The sequence below is a fragment of the Meles meles genome, chromosome 2, assembly GCF_922984935.1.
Source record: "Meles meles chromosome 2, mMelMel3.1 paternal haplotype, whole genome shotgun sequence".
In the NCBI taxonomy this organism is placed as follows: domain Eukaryota; kingdom Metazoa; phylum Chordata; class Mammalia; order Carnivora; family Mustelidae; genus Meles; species Meles meles.
Genome location: NC_060067.1, coordinates 104,920,308 through 104,934,075, shown reverse-complemented (window position 1 = coordinate 104,934,075; position 13,768 = coordinate 104,920,308). Strand labels below are relative to the sequence as shown.

The following is a 13,768-nucleotide window of genomic DNA, read 5'->3' as shown; positions in this document are numbered from 1 at the left end:
AATCAGACAACAAAAAGAAATTAAAGGCATCCAAATTGGCAAAGAAGAAGTCAAACTCTCACTCTTCACAGATGATATGATACTATATGTGGAAAACCCAAAAGCCTCTATTCTAAGACTGCTAGAACTTGTACAGGAATTCAGTAAAGTGTCAGGATATAAAATCAATGCACAGAAATCAGTTGCATTTCTGTACACCAACAACAAGACAGAAGAAAGAGAAATTAAGGAGTCAATCCCATTTATAATTGCACCCAAAACTATAAGATACCTAGGAATAAACCTAACCAAAGGGGCTAAGAATCTATATGCAGAAAACTATAAAGTACTCATGAAAGAAATTGAGGAAGACACAAAGAAATGGAAAATTGTTCCATGCTCCTGGATTGGAAGGATAAATATTGTGAAAATGTCTATGCTACCTAAAGCAATCTACGTTTAATGCAATCCCTATCAAAATCCCATCCATTTTTTTCAAGGAAATGGAACAAATAATCCTAAAATTTATGTGGAACCAGAAAAGACCTCGTATAGCCGAAGGAATATTGAAAAAGAAAGCCAAAGTTGGTGGCATCCCAATCCCGGACTTCAAGCTCTATTACAAAGCTGTCATCATCAAGACAGCATGGTACTGGCACAAAAATAGACACATAGATCAATGGAACAGAATAGAAAGCCCAGAAATAGACCCTCAACTGTATGGTCAACTAATCTTCGACAAAGCAGGAAAGAATGTCCAACGGAAAAAAGACAACCTCTTCAATAAATGGTGCTGGGAAAATTGGACAGCCACATGCAGAAAAATGAAATTGGACTACTTCCTTACACCACACACGAAAATAGACTCAAATGGATGAAGGACCTCAATGTGAGAAAGGAATCCATCAAAATCCTGGAGGAGACTACCGGCAGCAACCTCTTCGACCTCAGTCGCAGCAACATCTTCCTAGGAACATCACCAAAGTCAAGGGAAGGAAGGGCAAAAATGAACTATTGGGATTTCATCAAGATCAAAAGCTTTGCACAGCAAAGGAAACAGTTAACAAAACCAAAAGACAACTGACAGAATGGGAGAAAATATCTGCAAATGACATATCAGATAAAGGGCTAGTGTCCAAAATCTATAAGGAACTTAGCAAACTCAACACCCAAAGAACAAATAATCCAATCAAGAAATGGGCAGAGGACATGAACAGACATTTCTGCAAAGAAGACATCCAGATGGCCAACAGACACATGAAAAAGTGCTCCACGTCACTCGGCATCAGGGAAATACAAATCAAAACCACAATGAGATACCACCTCACACCAGTCAGAATGGCTAAAATTAACAAGTCAGGAAATGACAGGTGCTGGCGAGGATGCAGAGAAAGGGGAACCCTCCTACACTGTTGGTGGGAATGCAAGCTGGTGCAACCACTCTGGAAAACAGCATGGAGGTTCCTCAAAATTTTGATAATAGAACAACCCTGTGACCCAGCAATTGCACTACTGGGTTTACCCTAAAGATACAAACGTAGTGATCCGAAGGGGCACGTGCTCCCGAATGTTCATAGCAGCAATGTCTACAACAGCCAAACTATGGAAAGAACTTAGATGTCCATCAACAGGTGAATGGACAGCCAAACTATGGAAAGAACTTAGATGTCCATCAACAGATGAATGGATAAAGAAGATGTGGTATATATACACAATGGAATACTATGCAGCCATCAAAAGAAATGTAATCTTGCCATTTGCGACGATGTGGATGGAACTAGAGGGTATCATGCTTAGTGAAATAAGTCAATCGGAGAAAGAGAACTATCATACGATCTCCCTGATATGAGGACGTGGAGAAGCAACATGGGGGGTTAGGGGGATAGGAGAAGAATAAATGAAACAAGATGGGATTGGGAGGGAGACAAACCATAAATGACTCTTAATGTCACAAAACAAACTGAGGGTTGCTGGGGGGAGGGGGGGTTTGGAGAGGGGGAGGGGGGTTATGGACGTTGGGGAGGGTATGTGCTATGGTGAGTGCTGTGAAGTCTGTAAACCTGGCGATTCACAGACCTGTACCCCTGGGGATAAAAATACATTATATGTTTATAAAAAAAATAAGAAATAAATAAAAACTTTAAAAAAAATTAAAAAAAAAAAGAATAGTAATATGCACTAGAACAGGTACCAATGCTTTGCATAATGGGAGAGTTTAAAATGTTAAATCGTATCTCCAACAAGACTGGGCTAAAGAAGAGTGTATTCCACCTAACAAATCATTTCATTCAGGCTTTCAGCCTTTCCAGTTTCAAGGGGGGAATCCGTTAGCAGAGTTTCATGACTTCAGGATGTCAAATCACAAATTGATTAGTTAGTGGGTTTTAGTTGTGCTGTTGTACCATTGTATTATCAGTTCTCATCTGAGAAGCAGTTAACCTACTAAAAAAATATTAACTGTGTATATTCCTCTTCTCACATGTATACATGAGAAATATGGTAATAAAGAAACCCAGGGGCACCTGGGTGGCTCAGTGGGTTAAGCCGCTGCCTTCGGCTCAGGTCATGATCTCAGGGTCCTGGGATCGAGTCTCGCGTGGGGCTCTCTGCTCGGCAGGGAGCCTGCTTCCTCCTCTCTCTCTCTCTCTCTCTGTCTGCCTCTCTGCCTACTTGCGATCTCTCTGTCAAATAAATAAATAAAATCTTTAAAAAAAAAAAAAAAAAAAAAAAAAAAGAAACCCAGGTAAAGCAGTACGACAGACAAGAAATATATATGGTTATGGACTCAAGTCTCATATTTTAATTGTAGTTTTTCTGCTTTAGTTTTGCCCCTGAGGTTACTTATACTTCACCTTACCAGATCCTTTCTTTTCTCAATTACATGCAAGAATAGCATAAAATCTCTGCTGTTCCATGCACGAAAAAAGGTTTTTAAATGCACATAAATTAAGAGAGGTTAACACATTAAGTGTCAATGAGTTTCAGTCAATTCAGAAATGATGTATTTTCCAGATAAGAACTTAAGTCTAAAGGGAACCAGGGACCTGAAAAAGAATGAAACTGAAAGAAAAAAAGGTAGATAAATAGGGGGGAAAGAGTCAAAGAATAATTAATACTGGCCACATTTTTAACACTCGATACATGACAGTCAGATGCTTTCAGTGAATCATCTGTTACTGTCAACAAGCTTACAAGTAGGTATAACTCTCTCCATTTATAGGTGACCAACCTGAATTTGAAAAAGGTTAAATAATCTACCCTAAGTCACTCAGGCAGGAAGTAGCAACAAATTCAAATTGATGTCTGTCCAACTGCAAAGAAAGTCAACTCTTCATCATACCAAGCTATTTCTGGGACATCAAAATTTTGTCAAAGAGCAGTTACCTTCCTCCCCACTTTTGCACAGCTTATGTCCTTGATCAACACTACTCCCTTAGTTTTCTTCCTTTTACCCAAATGCACAAAAAAGAGATTTAAGAAAAGAAAAAAAAAAAGGAGGAGGAGGAGGATGGGAAAGGAAGGAAGGAAGGAAGGGAGGGAGGGAGGAGGTAAGGAATAGAGGGAAGAGAGGGAAGGAGAAAGGAATCCCGTAGTGTATACTTTCTTAGTCTGAAGTACCACCTGTTCTCCTATATCCTTTTCTCTCTTTTTATGACCCAACTCAGACACCATCATAACTGACTACCCTTTATATTCTGTGGATGGAGACTGAATAACAAAATAAAACACAAAAACTCCCAAATATATACATTGTTATTTCAGATGAGCCCCTTTTAAATTCTAAGAATTCCAATGACATACTGATTTACTTCTATTTCTGGAAAGTTACAGACTTACCATGAAACTTTGAGGCTTCGGGATCATTCACATTGATAGCAATTATTTTCCAATCTGTTTCACCCTGATCAATAAGAGCCAAAATTCCAAGGATCTTCACATGAATAACCTCTCCACAAGAAAGAACCTTTAAAGAAAAAAGAAATTCAGCATTTGCAAGGTTTTGGAAATTTGCTCATACATTATAAAAGCCCATGTGAAAGATTAAAAGCACTATAGACTGAAATTTAACAAAGCTTTAAAAATTAAAGATAATTTTAAAACAGTCATAAAGCCTTTCATGATAACCCTTTTAGAATTAAGTTTCTTGATACCTTTTTGTAAACTGAAGTTATTTATATATCTTGAAATTTAATGTACTAGGCCTAGAAATTCATCCTAAACAGAAAATAAAGCCATATATATCATTACATACTTTAAACCTTGCTTTTGCTGCTTGGGGATAAAAAAGAGACCTCAAAATCCTTCTAAATTGCTTTTTTGCAAACCACATTTATCAGTTATTAGTGAAAAGTAAATTTTTAACATATTAGAATACAGCCTTAAGAAGATGATGAATGACAGTGAAAGGATTAACATGTTAAAATACTGATAAAACAGGTTTCACAAAATGCTTTAAAAGATTTTAAAGGAAATCAAGAAACTGCATGATGTTGAAGCAGATGTTCCATGTGTTAAAGAAAGTTATTTCAGTGCTTCCCTCAAGTTGCCAATGACAGGTTTATATGCATGCATCCTTTCTATATCCTTTTATTTTTAAAGGTTTGGTTTGCTCTACAGAATTTCACTGCAAGCCAAAATTTGAACACATGCTTCGGAACAAATTCCTTCATGACTCAAAAAGCAGTTTCTACATTTGGAAAGCAAGGTATGCAAAAGAAAAGTCTTGAAATTTGAGAGGAAAAAAAAAACAAAACCAGATCTGAAACCATGAAGTCAAATAAATCCTTTCAGAACATTTGCAAAATGAACCTAAAATCTTAATATAAATCTACATGAATCTGTAATTAGTTGCAACTAATTACACAAAAGATTAGTGTGACTTTATAAAGTAAAATCTCACTTTTAGGGAAATATGCACAATTATATTAACCAGACTCACATGTTTACACTCTGCTAAATACTCATCACTATATTAAACACTATTCAATAGAAAGAAAGAATCCCTGTTCTCAAAGGTTTCCAGTCTTACTAGGGAGACTTACACACTTCATGCCAGGAGATCCTTTATAAAACAAAAATGTTCAAATTTGAAGTTTCTGCATAATTACCAGTGTAAGGCTGGACACAATGGATAACTCAGTGATAAACTAGATCACCGGTTCCCAACCAGAGGCAATTTTGCCCTCTACAGACTATCTGGCAATGTCTGGAAACATTTTTGATTGTCAAAAATGGGGAGGTATTACTAGCATCTAGTGGGAAGAGGCCAAGGATGCTGAACAGGACCACCCCCTATAAAAGAATTATCCATCCAAAATGTCAACAGGTCCAATGAAGACCCCACAGAAGACGTTGGTGGTAGGGGTGTCGTATCAGAATTCTAAGGAATTATGTATAGTTTTTAAAAGCACAATGCAAATTGTTTTAATTTTATTCACAAAAATTAATAATTTACTTTGAAATTTCATACAACATAAGAGCAGGTTTGAGATGTTTATGGTTACAAGGGCAAATAGGAAGCATGTCTGGGGGTTACCAAGTTTTATCAGAATGAAACATGTTCTCCGATCTCATAAGCAACAGAAAGGGATTAGACAAACCACTGTCTTGCTATAATACCTTTAAAGACTGGAAAGGAAACTCTCAGGCAAACCAAAAACTCAGAATAAGAACTTAAGGACAAATGGTAAAATTCTTATGAACTTTCTACAATTTACTCTAAATCAGTTCAACAAATGTAGGCAGAACATATAGTGTTAGACTACCAAGTGAATAACACAAAATCCCTCAAGAAATTTCAACAACCTTAAAAATTTCTATATATGTGGTTCTAATTCTATTATCAACTTTCAGGACTTTGCTCCCTTCCCTCTGTCCATTTACAACATAGTGTTCAAAGAGGCTTTCTCCCATTATGTTCCTTACAGATGATTTAAGGACTCTTCACACAGTCAGACACAAAAGAAAGGAGCACTGTACCAACAACAACCAAACTGTTCTTTAGATGGTGATTAACACTTACTTCATATTTACTTAATGGTACTTCAGGTCTCATTAACTGGTACTTCAGGTCTCATTAACTAAAGGAATAAACTGTGCTGGCTATAAGATGAAATCTATTTTTCCAGTTTAATTATAAAACTACCAATCTACCCTTCTTGGGAAACTACTGTGTCCAGCAGGGTCTACCACTGAAAAATGAGTTGAGATTCTAAAACAATATAGGTGTGCCTCAATGGTTTTAGGCAGAATCAGACTAGGGTTCTTACCACTTTTCTAGCTATTATGTAAAGATTTCAAAAGAGAGGATTTTTAAGTCTTAAATATTATGAAGCTGAATTCTTCATTCACCATTTCTAAAGGTGACATTAGGCAAATGACTTCCCACCATTATGTTAGAACTTGGTTTCTCAACATGAAATGGAGATTTTATCACTATTCCTTGAAGTGAAGAGCAAAGCCTATAACATACATGATCTAGAACATAAAAGGTCTCCTACAAATAATATTTTTTTTTCTCTCTGGGCTCTACATGTATTTATCAGCTCACACCAATCAACTGCTAACTTCTCAGGGGCCTGGTATGAGCAGAAGAGAACAGTGGTCTACAACAAAAGCTCTATGCGGATTCTCAATTTGAATGAGCTAAAACTGCAGCTGGACCCAAACAATACAAGGAAACAATGGAAAGTAAAACCGCTTAAAGCCTGTTATACCATGTATCTACTGTCATGAGCTATGACAAACCTACAGCCTTAAAACAATGTAAATTTATTGTCTCATAGTTTCCATGGGTCTTCTAAAATCCAAGCACAACATGGCTACATTCTCTGCTGACTCCCTGACAAGGCCAAAATCAAGGTGTTATAGAGGCTGGAATCTGAAGGTTCTAAAAATGAATCCACCTAAATTTAGTTCCTTGTACTTGTAGGACTGAGGTCCCCATTAACTTGCTGGTTGTCAACTAGGGACTGCTCTAGGCAACTAGAAACCAACTGCATTCCTCTTCATACATCCCCTTCTCCACCTTCAAACCAGCAATGGAATATCAGTCCTTCTCACACTTTGAACCCCTGAGTTCCTCTTCTGCCAGCAGCTAGACAACGCTCCTTACCTTTAAGGGCTCATTTAATTATACTGGATCTGCATGAAAAATCCAGGAGAATACTTCTTTAAAGTAAACTGCTATGTAAAATAATATAACCAAGAGAGTGAGATATTACTATATTCATAGATTCCAGGATTAGGGCAGACATCTTTGAGAGGCCATTCTAGAAACCCTGTCTCCCATATCAAGTTCTACCAAAAGAAATTAAAAAGGAGGGCGCCTGGGTGGCTCAGTGGGTTAAGCCACTGCCTTCGGCTCAGGTCATGATCTCAGGGTCCTGGGATCGAGTCCCACATTGGGCTCTCTGCTCAGCGGAGAGCCTGCTTCCCTTCCTCTCTCTCTGCCTGCCTCTCTTGTGATCTCTGTCAAATAAATAAATAAAATCTTTAAAAAAAAAAAAAAAGAAATTAAAAAGGAAAAGCTATATTCAGGAAAACCTTTAAATCCTATTAACTGTATAACAGAAAATAAACTGGAAAAAATGTCCAACAAAATCAAAATGTTTATATATTTACCTCAAGAAAAAGAAAACATGGAAAGATAAAAATTAAAATTATATGATTAGAAGCCCGGGTGGCTCAGCTAAGCATCTGCCTTTGGCTCAGGTCATGATCTCAGGGTCCTGAGATTGAGCCCTACATCTGGCTCCCTGCTCACTGGGGAGACTGCTTCTCTCTCTCTCTCTCTCTCTCTCTCTCTCTCCTGCTGCTCCCCTGGCCTGTGTTCTCTGTCAAATAACTAAATAAAATCTTTAAAAAAAACTATATGATTTATTGGGATAGGAGGATTATGAGGGAAGGTTTATGCTTGATTTTATTTCCATAATATAACTACACTTTCTTTGAACAATAAATATTACTGAGAGAAAGAAAAAAGTCCTAAATATTGAATTTGGGTCAAAGATAAAAACGAAAGTAGGCAAAAATAAAAAAAACCTGTTCCCAGGGAAGAAAAATCATAGGAGATACAATTAGAGAAGAGCTGAACAAATGCACAACCCTCAAGCCAAACAATAGTTGAGAATTAGAGAGAAGGACAAAGGCAAACCAAGAAAGAAGCAGAATTAGAGCACAACAAAGATAGTATGATATAAGCAAAGTCAAGTGAGGAGACTGTTTCAAGAAGGAAGACAGACTGAACAGTATAAAATGGCATGGTAAGTTCAAGTTAGAAAAAGCCTATGAGATAAGCCTGCCAGATTTGGCTAAAAGAAAGTTAGCAGGGACCTTTTTTGAAAGCAATTCACGTAAATACTGGGGCATGGAAACAATTTTGAAACAGGTTGAACATTAAGTGGAAAGTAGGAGATGCAGATGAGTGTTGAAAACTCTTTTTATGAGTCTTCAGGTGAAGGGGAAGAAGGCACAGGGGAGGAGGCCAATAAAAAAAGAGAAGTTGTAAATAGAGAACAGGGAAGGGATGAGAAAATCCTGTTTCATGAGTCAGGAAGGGACAAGATCTAGAGCACAGGTGGAAGCCCAGGTCTTACCTAAGAAAGACAGTTCTCACAATAAGAGAAGAAAGGTAAGAAATAATGTTTGTAAACCTGGGGAGTTTGGTCGTCCAAAAAGAAGAGACGAGGGAGCTCTTATCTGTTGGTTCCTATGGGCTCAACAAAATTTAAAGACAAAATGTTCTGCTGTTAAGTGAAAATGAAGTGCTAGGACTCGAATGTCTGCAGGAAACAACAAATGTTAATAATAAATGCAATAGAAAATAGAAAAATGGACCCAAAACACAAAGAATTCTCTAAGTAGCAGCAACCTATGAAATTGTAGGTTTTGTTCTTCCCCAATAGGTCTTGGCAACCTGGAAGCAGACACAAAAACAAGAGTGCATATAACACCCAGTGCTCATCACAACAGAAGCCCTCCTTAGCATTGTATGTGGCTAACTGAACATTTAAAAAAAATAAATAAATAAAAATGTGACTCAGGGACACAAAGTGAGCAGATGTTAGAAAAATGGTCCCAATAGAACTATTCAATTTAGGGTTGCCACAAACTTTCAATTTATTAAAAACCAAAACAAAACAAACAAAAAAACCCAGTATCTGTGAAGGAAAATAAAACAAAGCAAAACAAAATGAAAAAACAAAACAAAACAAAAAAAAACAAAACAAAAAAAATCAAGAGTCCAAGTTGGCTTTATTCAGTATTGAATTTCCTGTCTGGGTAATGGCTAACGAAGCTGAAGACAGTACTCAGCAAAGTTTATCTATAAAAAGTCAGACAGTAGTATGTTAGACTTCGCAGATGGTACGGTCTCTGCTGCCACTCCTCACCTCGGGACCAAAGCAGCCACAGACAATACATAAGTGCGTGGGCATAACCGTGTCACTGACAGACACAGATGGTGCACTATACTTCACTTGCCTTGGGCTGCAGCTTACCAACCCCTAATGTAGGAGAAGGAAAAAAAGATACATAAAGGGATTCGTATCAGAGGGATCGATAGGCCAGGCCCGGGGAGACCTGGAGAACTGGTGCCTCCCGAAAGAGAAAGGAGATTTTACGGCATGAACAGACGAAAACACATAGAATAACACAGTCTAGGAAACAAACCTTCGAGCCTATTTCACAAACATCAATAGGATCATTATCTCCACAGCAGTCTGTACTCTTATCTTTTCGATGGGGATCTTCCCAAGTCTAAAAAAGAAAAGGGGGAGAGAGGAGGCAGAAATGTAGGTTAATACTCATAATATATATCTTAATCTTTCCACATGAGCACGAAGTTTTACAGGTAGTAGTAATCCAAAGGGAAAAACCTCAGAAATTACACAGGCTCTGAGCCAACATGCCAGTACAACCCTAAACACCATAATAATTAAGATGGATTTATAGTATTTCCTCCTTCCATCTCTCATTTTTCTGTATAATCACATCTGAAAGTGGGCAGTATTTCCAAACATACTCTTTTTCCAAGCTGAGTCAGCATGTAAATTCATGCTGCCTTTTCAAGTTTCAGTTCAGAGGTTTCCACCATCTGCGCTGCTTCCAGGGGCTGCTTCCTTTGACGCGGTAACAGCATCGGGTCTGGCTCTCTGTGTTTGAAAATTAACTTTCTATTCTTTAAATGACTCCTACTAGAAGAAACCTAGTTTTCCCTTCATAAAGAACAAGACAGAATCTACACCAAATAAAAGAAAAATCTATTTTTGTCTCATTTCATTCCACTGAAAAAATTCTCTACCTTGCCATCGAATCTCAAAACCTTGACAAAAGCATGAAAGATGTCAACCCTTAAGTTTACTAAAAAGATTATACCCTGCTGGTTACAAAATACACACATAAGCATTTCTATAAATGAAAAGCATAAGAGAAATTTGTTATCAAATTTAAATATCCCTTAGGCACCATCCTTCCCCAAAAGCCTCATAATTACTTGATTCTAAATGGAACGCAGAAGTTCCCTAAAATTATTTTCCTTAGATATACATTACAAGATGTGCAGAGACTGTGTCACTTCAAGACTGTTATCTAGAGATAATTTTAGATTATCCAAGCTTGGTTCCTCTAATTTTATATTGATAATTTTAAAAGTATACTCTTATTTACAGCTAAACCCTAGATAAACTCCAATATTTTCTTTCTGGCCCAAATTATAATATATTTAGGAGTAAACTGAACCCCACCTTGCAAAAAAAAAAAAATTCAGTAAAACAACATTCACTACCTCAAATACTAATATTAATAATAAAATATAGGAAGAATAAACTAATTGTTAACCTTACATACCGATTATAGGGGAGAGAAATATTCTAGTGATACACACAATTACACACACACCCCATGAAGAAGGTACTACTGTTGACCGATTTTATAGACAAATAAACTGAGGCACACAGAATTTAAATTGCCCAATGCTCACATTTTCTAAATGGGGGCAATGGGATGAGAACTCAAGGTATTAATCCTATTACAATGCCCAAGTTTAGCTAACAACAGCAACTGAGTGAGAATTACTTTCAGATATAACCGTATTCTTCTTCATGATTCTCTTCTTTTAAATACCTTCTCTTACTCACAGACTCTCCTAAGTAGGCATCCATTCACATAGCAAATATTTATTGAGTACCAATCTGGGCGGGAAGTTAGGAATAGAGATGAAGAGGACATAGTCAATACCCTGAAGAATGTCAAGTTAATAAATGGTACAGCATTTGTCACAAATGCTACAAAATTAATCTTGATGTGCTAAAGAAACCAAGATGGGACTGAGATAAGACTAAAATCAGAGAACCTAGAAGCAGAATCAGAAAATATCTGAGAGGGTCTTCCTTCCTGATACAAGAACCCTCTCTTAAACTTCCCTTAACTTTACTCGCACCCTCAGAAGGGGACAAATGTGATAGCTAAGGTAACTCTGACATAAAGGAAGTTGCCTAGACTCTAGTTCTACTTCCGACACAAGCTACCTTGGCCCAACCATCCGGATCTCGTTTCCTCACCTATTAAAAAAAATGGCCTCTGTAAGACAATTGCTAGATGTGTTCCAGCCCTGAGTGCTAGGACTGTTAGTGGTCATTCATTATCCACATGAATACTACCAGTGAAGAGGAAGCTTCATGAGATAACTTAGTCCATTCTGATCAGCAGTAATTTTAAAAAATTCCTTCCCTGAACTGAGACACAGTCTTCATACATGCTTCCCATTTATTAATTGGTCTCAGAAATCCACTTTCAATATTATTTATCAATTTATTCCTCCTGTCAAGGAAGTAAGTACATAAGTGCAAAATTCTTAAGGTATACAATCTTGATAATTTTAAGGCATGCTCTTCATGATTTCCCTTACCACAAAAACAACTGACTGGTTCTAGTTCCAGTCCTGCTTTTCATACTTTATGCACAGGCCTCCATTGTGATTACAAAAGAGAGTCACAGTAAATGCTTCTAACTTAACTTGAAAATATAGTATAATTTTAAGCAAGCACCAGAAGAGGAAATCTTGACAAAGTTAAAACTTTGGGGGCGCCTGGGTGGCTCAGTGGGTTAAGCCGCTGCCTTCGGCTCAGGTCATGATCTCAGGGTCCTGGGATCGAGTCCCGCATCAGGCTCTCTGCTCAGCGGCGAGCCTGCTTCCCTCTCTCTCTCTCTGCCTGCCTCTCTGTCTACTTGTGATCTCTCTCTGTCAAATAAATAAATTAAAAAAAAAAAAACAAAAAAAACTTTGACTATGCCCCCTTGTGGAGCTTCAACTGTATAGCTAGGCAGAGAAACAACTAAAAAAGTTCAATATCCACAAGAGGAAATTCCAAATCTTAATATTTGCTTTACAAAAGTGAAAAAAAAAAAAATTATCATCCAAAATTTAGAAATAACTTCTACAACTAAGTAAGAAAAAGGGCAACCCAATACAAAATGGGACAAAGACAAGAACAGGTCATTCAAAGAGAAAACATGAATGACTTATAAATACATGAAAAGATACCTAGTCTGATTAGAAAAATAAAAAGTAAAACTATAATGAGACACTATGTCAAAAACCTAAAAATAAGATAATGCCAAATAGAGCTGACCCTCAAATAACTCAGGGTTAGGGATGCTGAACCCCTGCACAGTTGAAAATCTGAATATAAATTTTGACTCCACAAAAACTTAACTACTAACAGCCTACTGCTGACAGGAACTTATCAATTACATAAACAGCACATATTTTTCTGTTACATATATTATATACTATATTCTTAAAGTAAGCCAGAGAAAATGTTATCAAGAAAATCATAAAGAAGAGCGCTTGGGTGGCTCAGTCGTTAAGTGTCTGACTTCAGCTTAGGTCATGATGCCAGGGTCCTGGGATGGATCCCTGCATTGGGCTCCCTGCTCAGCTGGAAGCCTGCTTTTCTCTCTCCGATTTCCCCTGCTTGTATTCCCTCTTTTGCAGTGTCTCTCTCTCTCTGAGAAATAAATAAATAAAAATCTTAAAAAAAAAAGGTCATAAAGAGAAAATACATTTACAGTACTGTACCATAAAAATCTGTATATAAGTAGATTCAAACCCATGCAGTTCACACTCATAATCAAGGGTCAACTGTACTGGTAGGGATGTAAGGCACCTGGCACACTACGTACGGCTGGGAGGAGTGTGTATTGTTACAATTTCTTTTGTAAGGAATTTAGGAATACCTAGTAGAGTTACAGAAGTGTGTTGCTCACACTTAAGCAATCTGACTCATAGGTATATACCTACCAGTACATAACTATATATGCTACATATATAGAAAAATTTTAGCATGAACCCAGGAAAAGCATAAATAAAAAGAGAAACTATCAATGGAAATACAAATAATGTTAATACAAACGATGGCTATAAAGCTAAGAAAATAAATCAGAAAACAGATTACTGATCTAGCCTAAAACAAATCTTTCTCACCCTTGTGTAGATGTGAGAGATAATTACCTTCCAAGCTACAAATATTAATAAATACATTTATAATCACCATGCTCTGGTCTTTATGTCAAAAAAATCATTGAATTGTACAGAGCTCTCTATACAGGTGCTTTTTTTTTTTTTTTAAACATTTATTTGACAGAGACAGATCACAAGTAGATAGAGAGGCAGGCAGAGAGAGAGAGAGAGAGGGAAGCAGGCTCCCTGCTGAGCAGAGAGCCCTATGTGGGACTTGATCCCAGGACCCCGAGATCATGACCTGAGCCGAAGGCAGCGGCTTAACCC

The 13,768-nt window shown here is 37.3% G+C and overlaps 1 protein-coding gene across 3 annotated transcripts in view; it reads right to left on the bottom strand.

The window, feature by feature from the left end:
- Window positions 1-13,768, bottom strand: part of PPA2 (inorganic pyrophosphatase 2) — a 98,026-nt gene that overhangs the window by 53,681 nt on the left and 30,577 nt on the right. For all 3 annotated transcript variants that reach the window (XM_045996664.1, XM_045996675.1, XM_045996655.1), the window contains 2 exons: window positions 9,652-9,738; window positions 3,817-3,943 (listed from right to left, as the gene is read on the bottom strand). In XM_045996664.1, coding sequence (XP_045852620.1) covers window positions 3,817-3,943; window positions 9,652-9,738 — 214 coding nt within the window. The remainder of the gene's footprint in view (window positions 1-3,816; window positions 3,944-9,651; window positions 9,739-13,768) is intronic.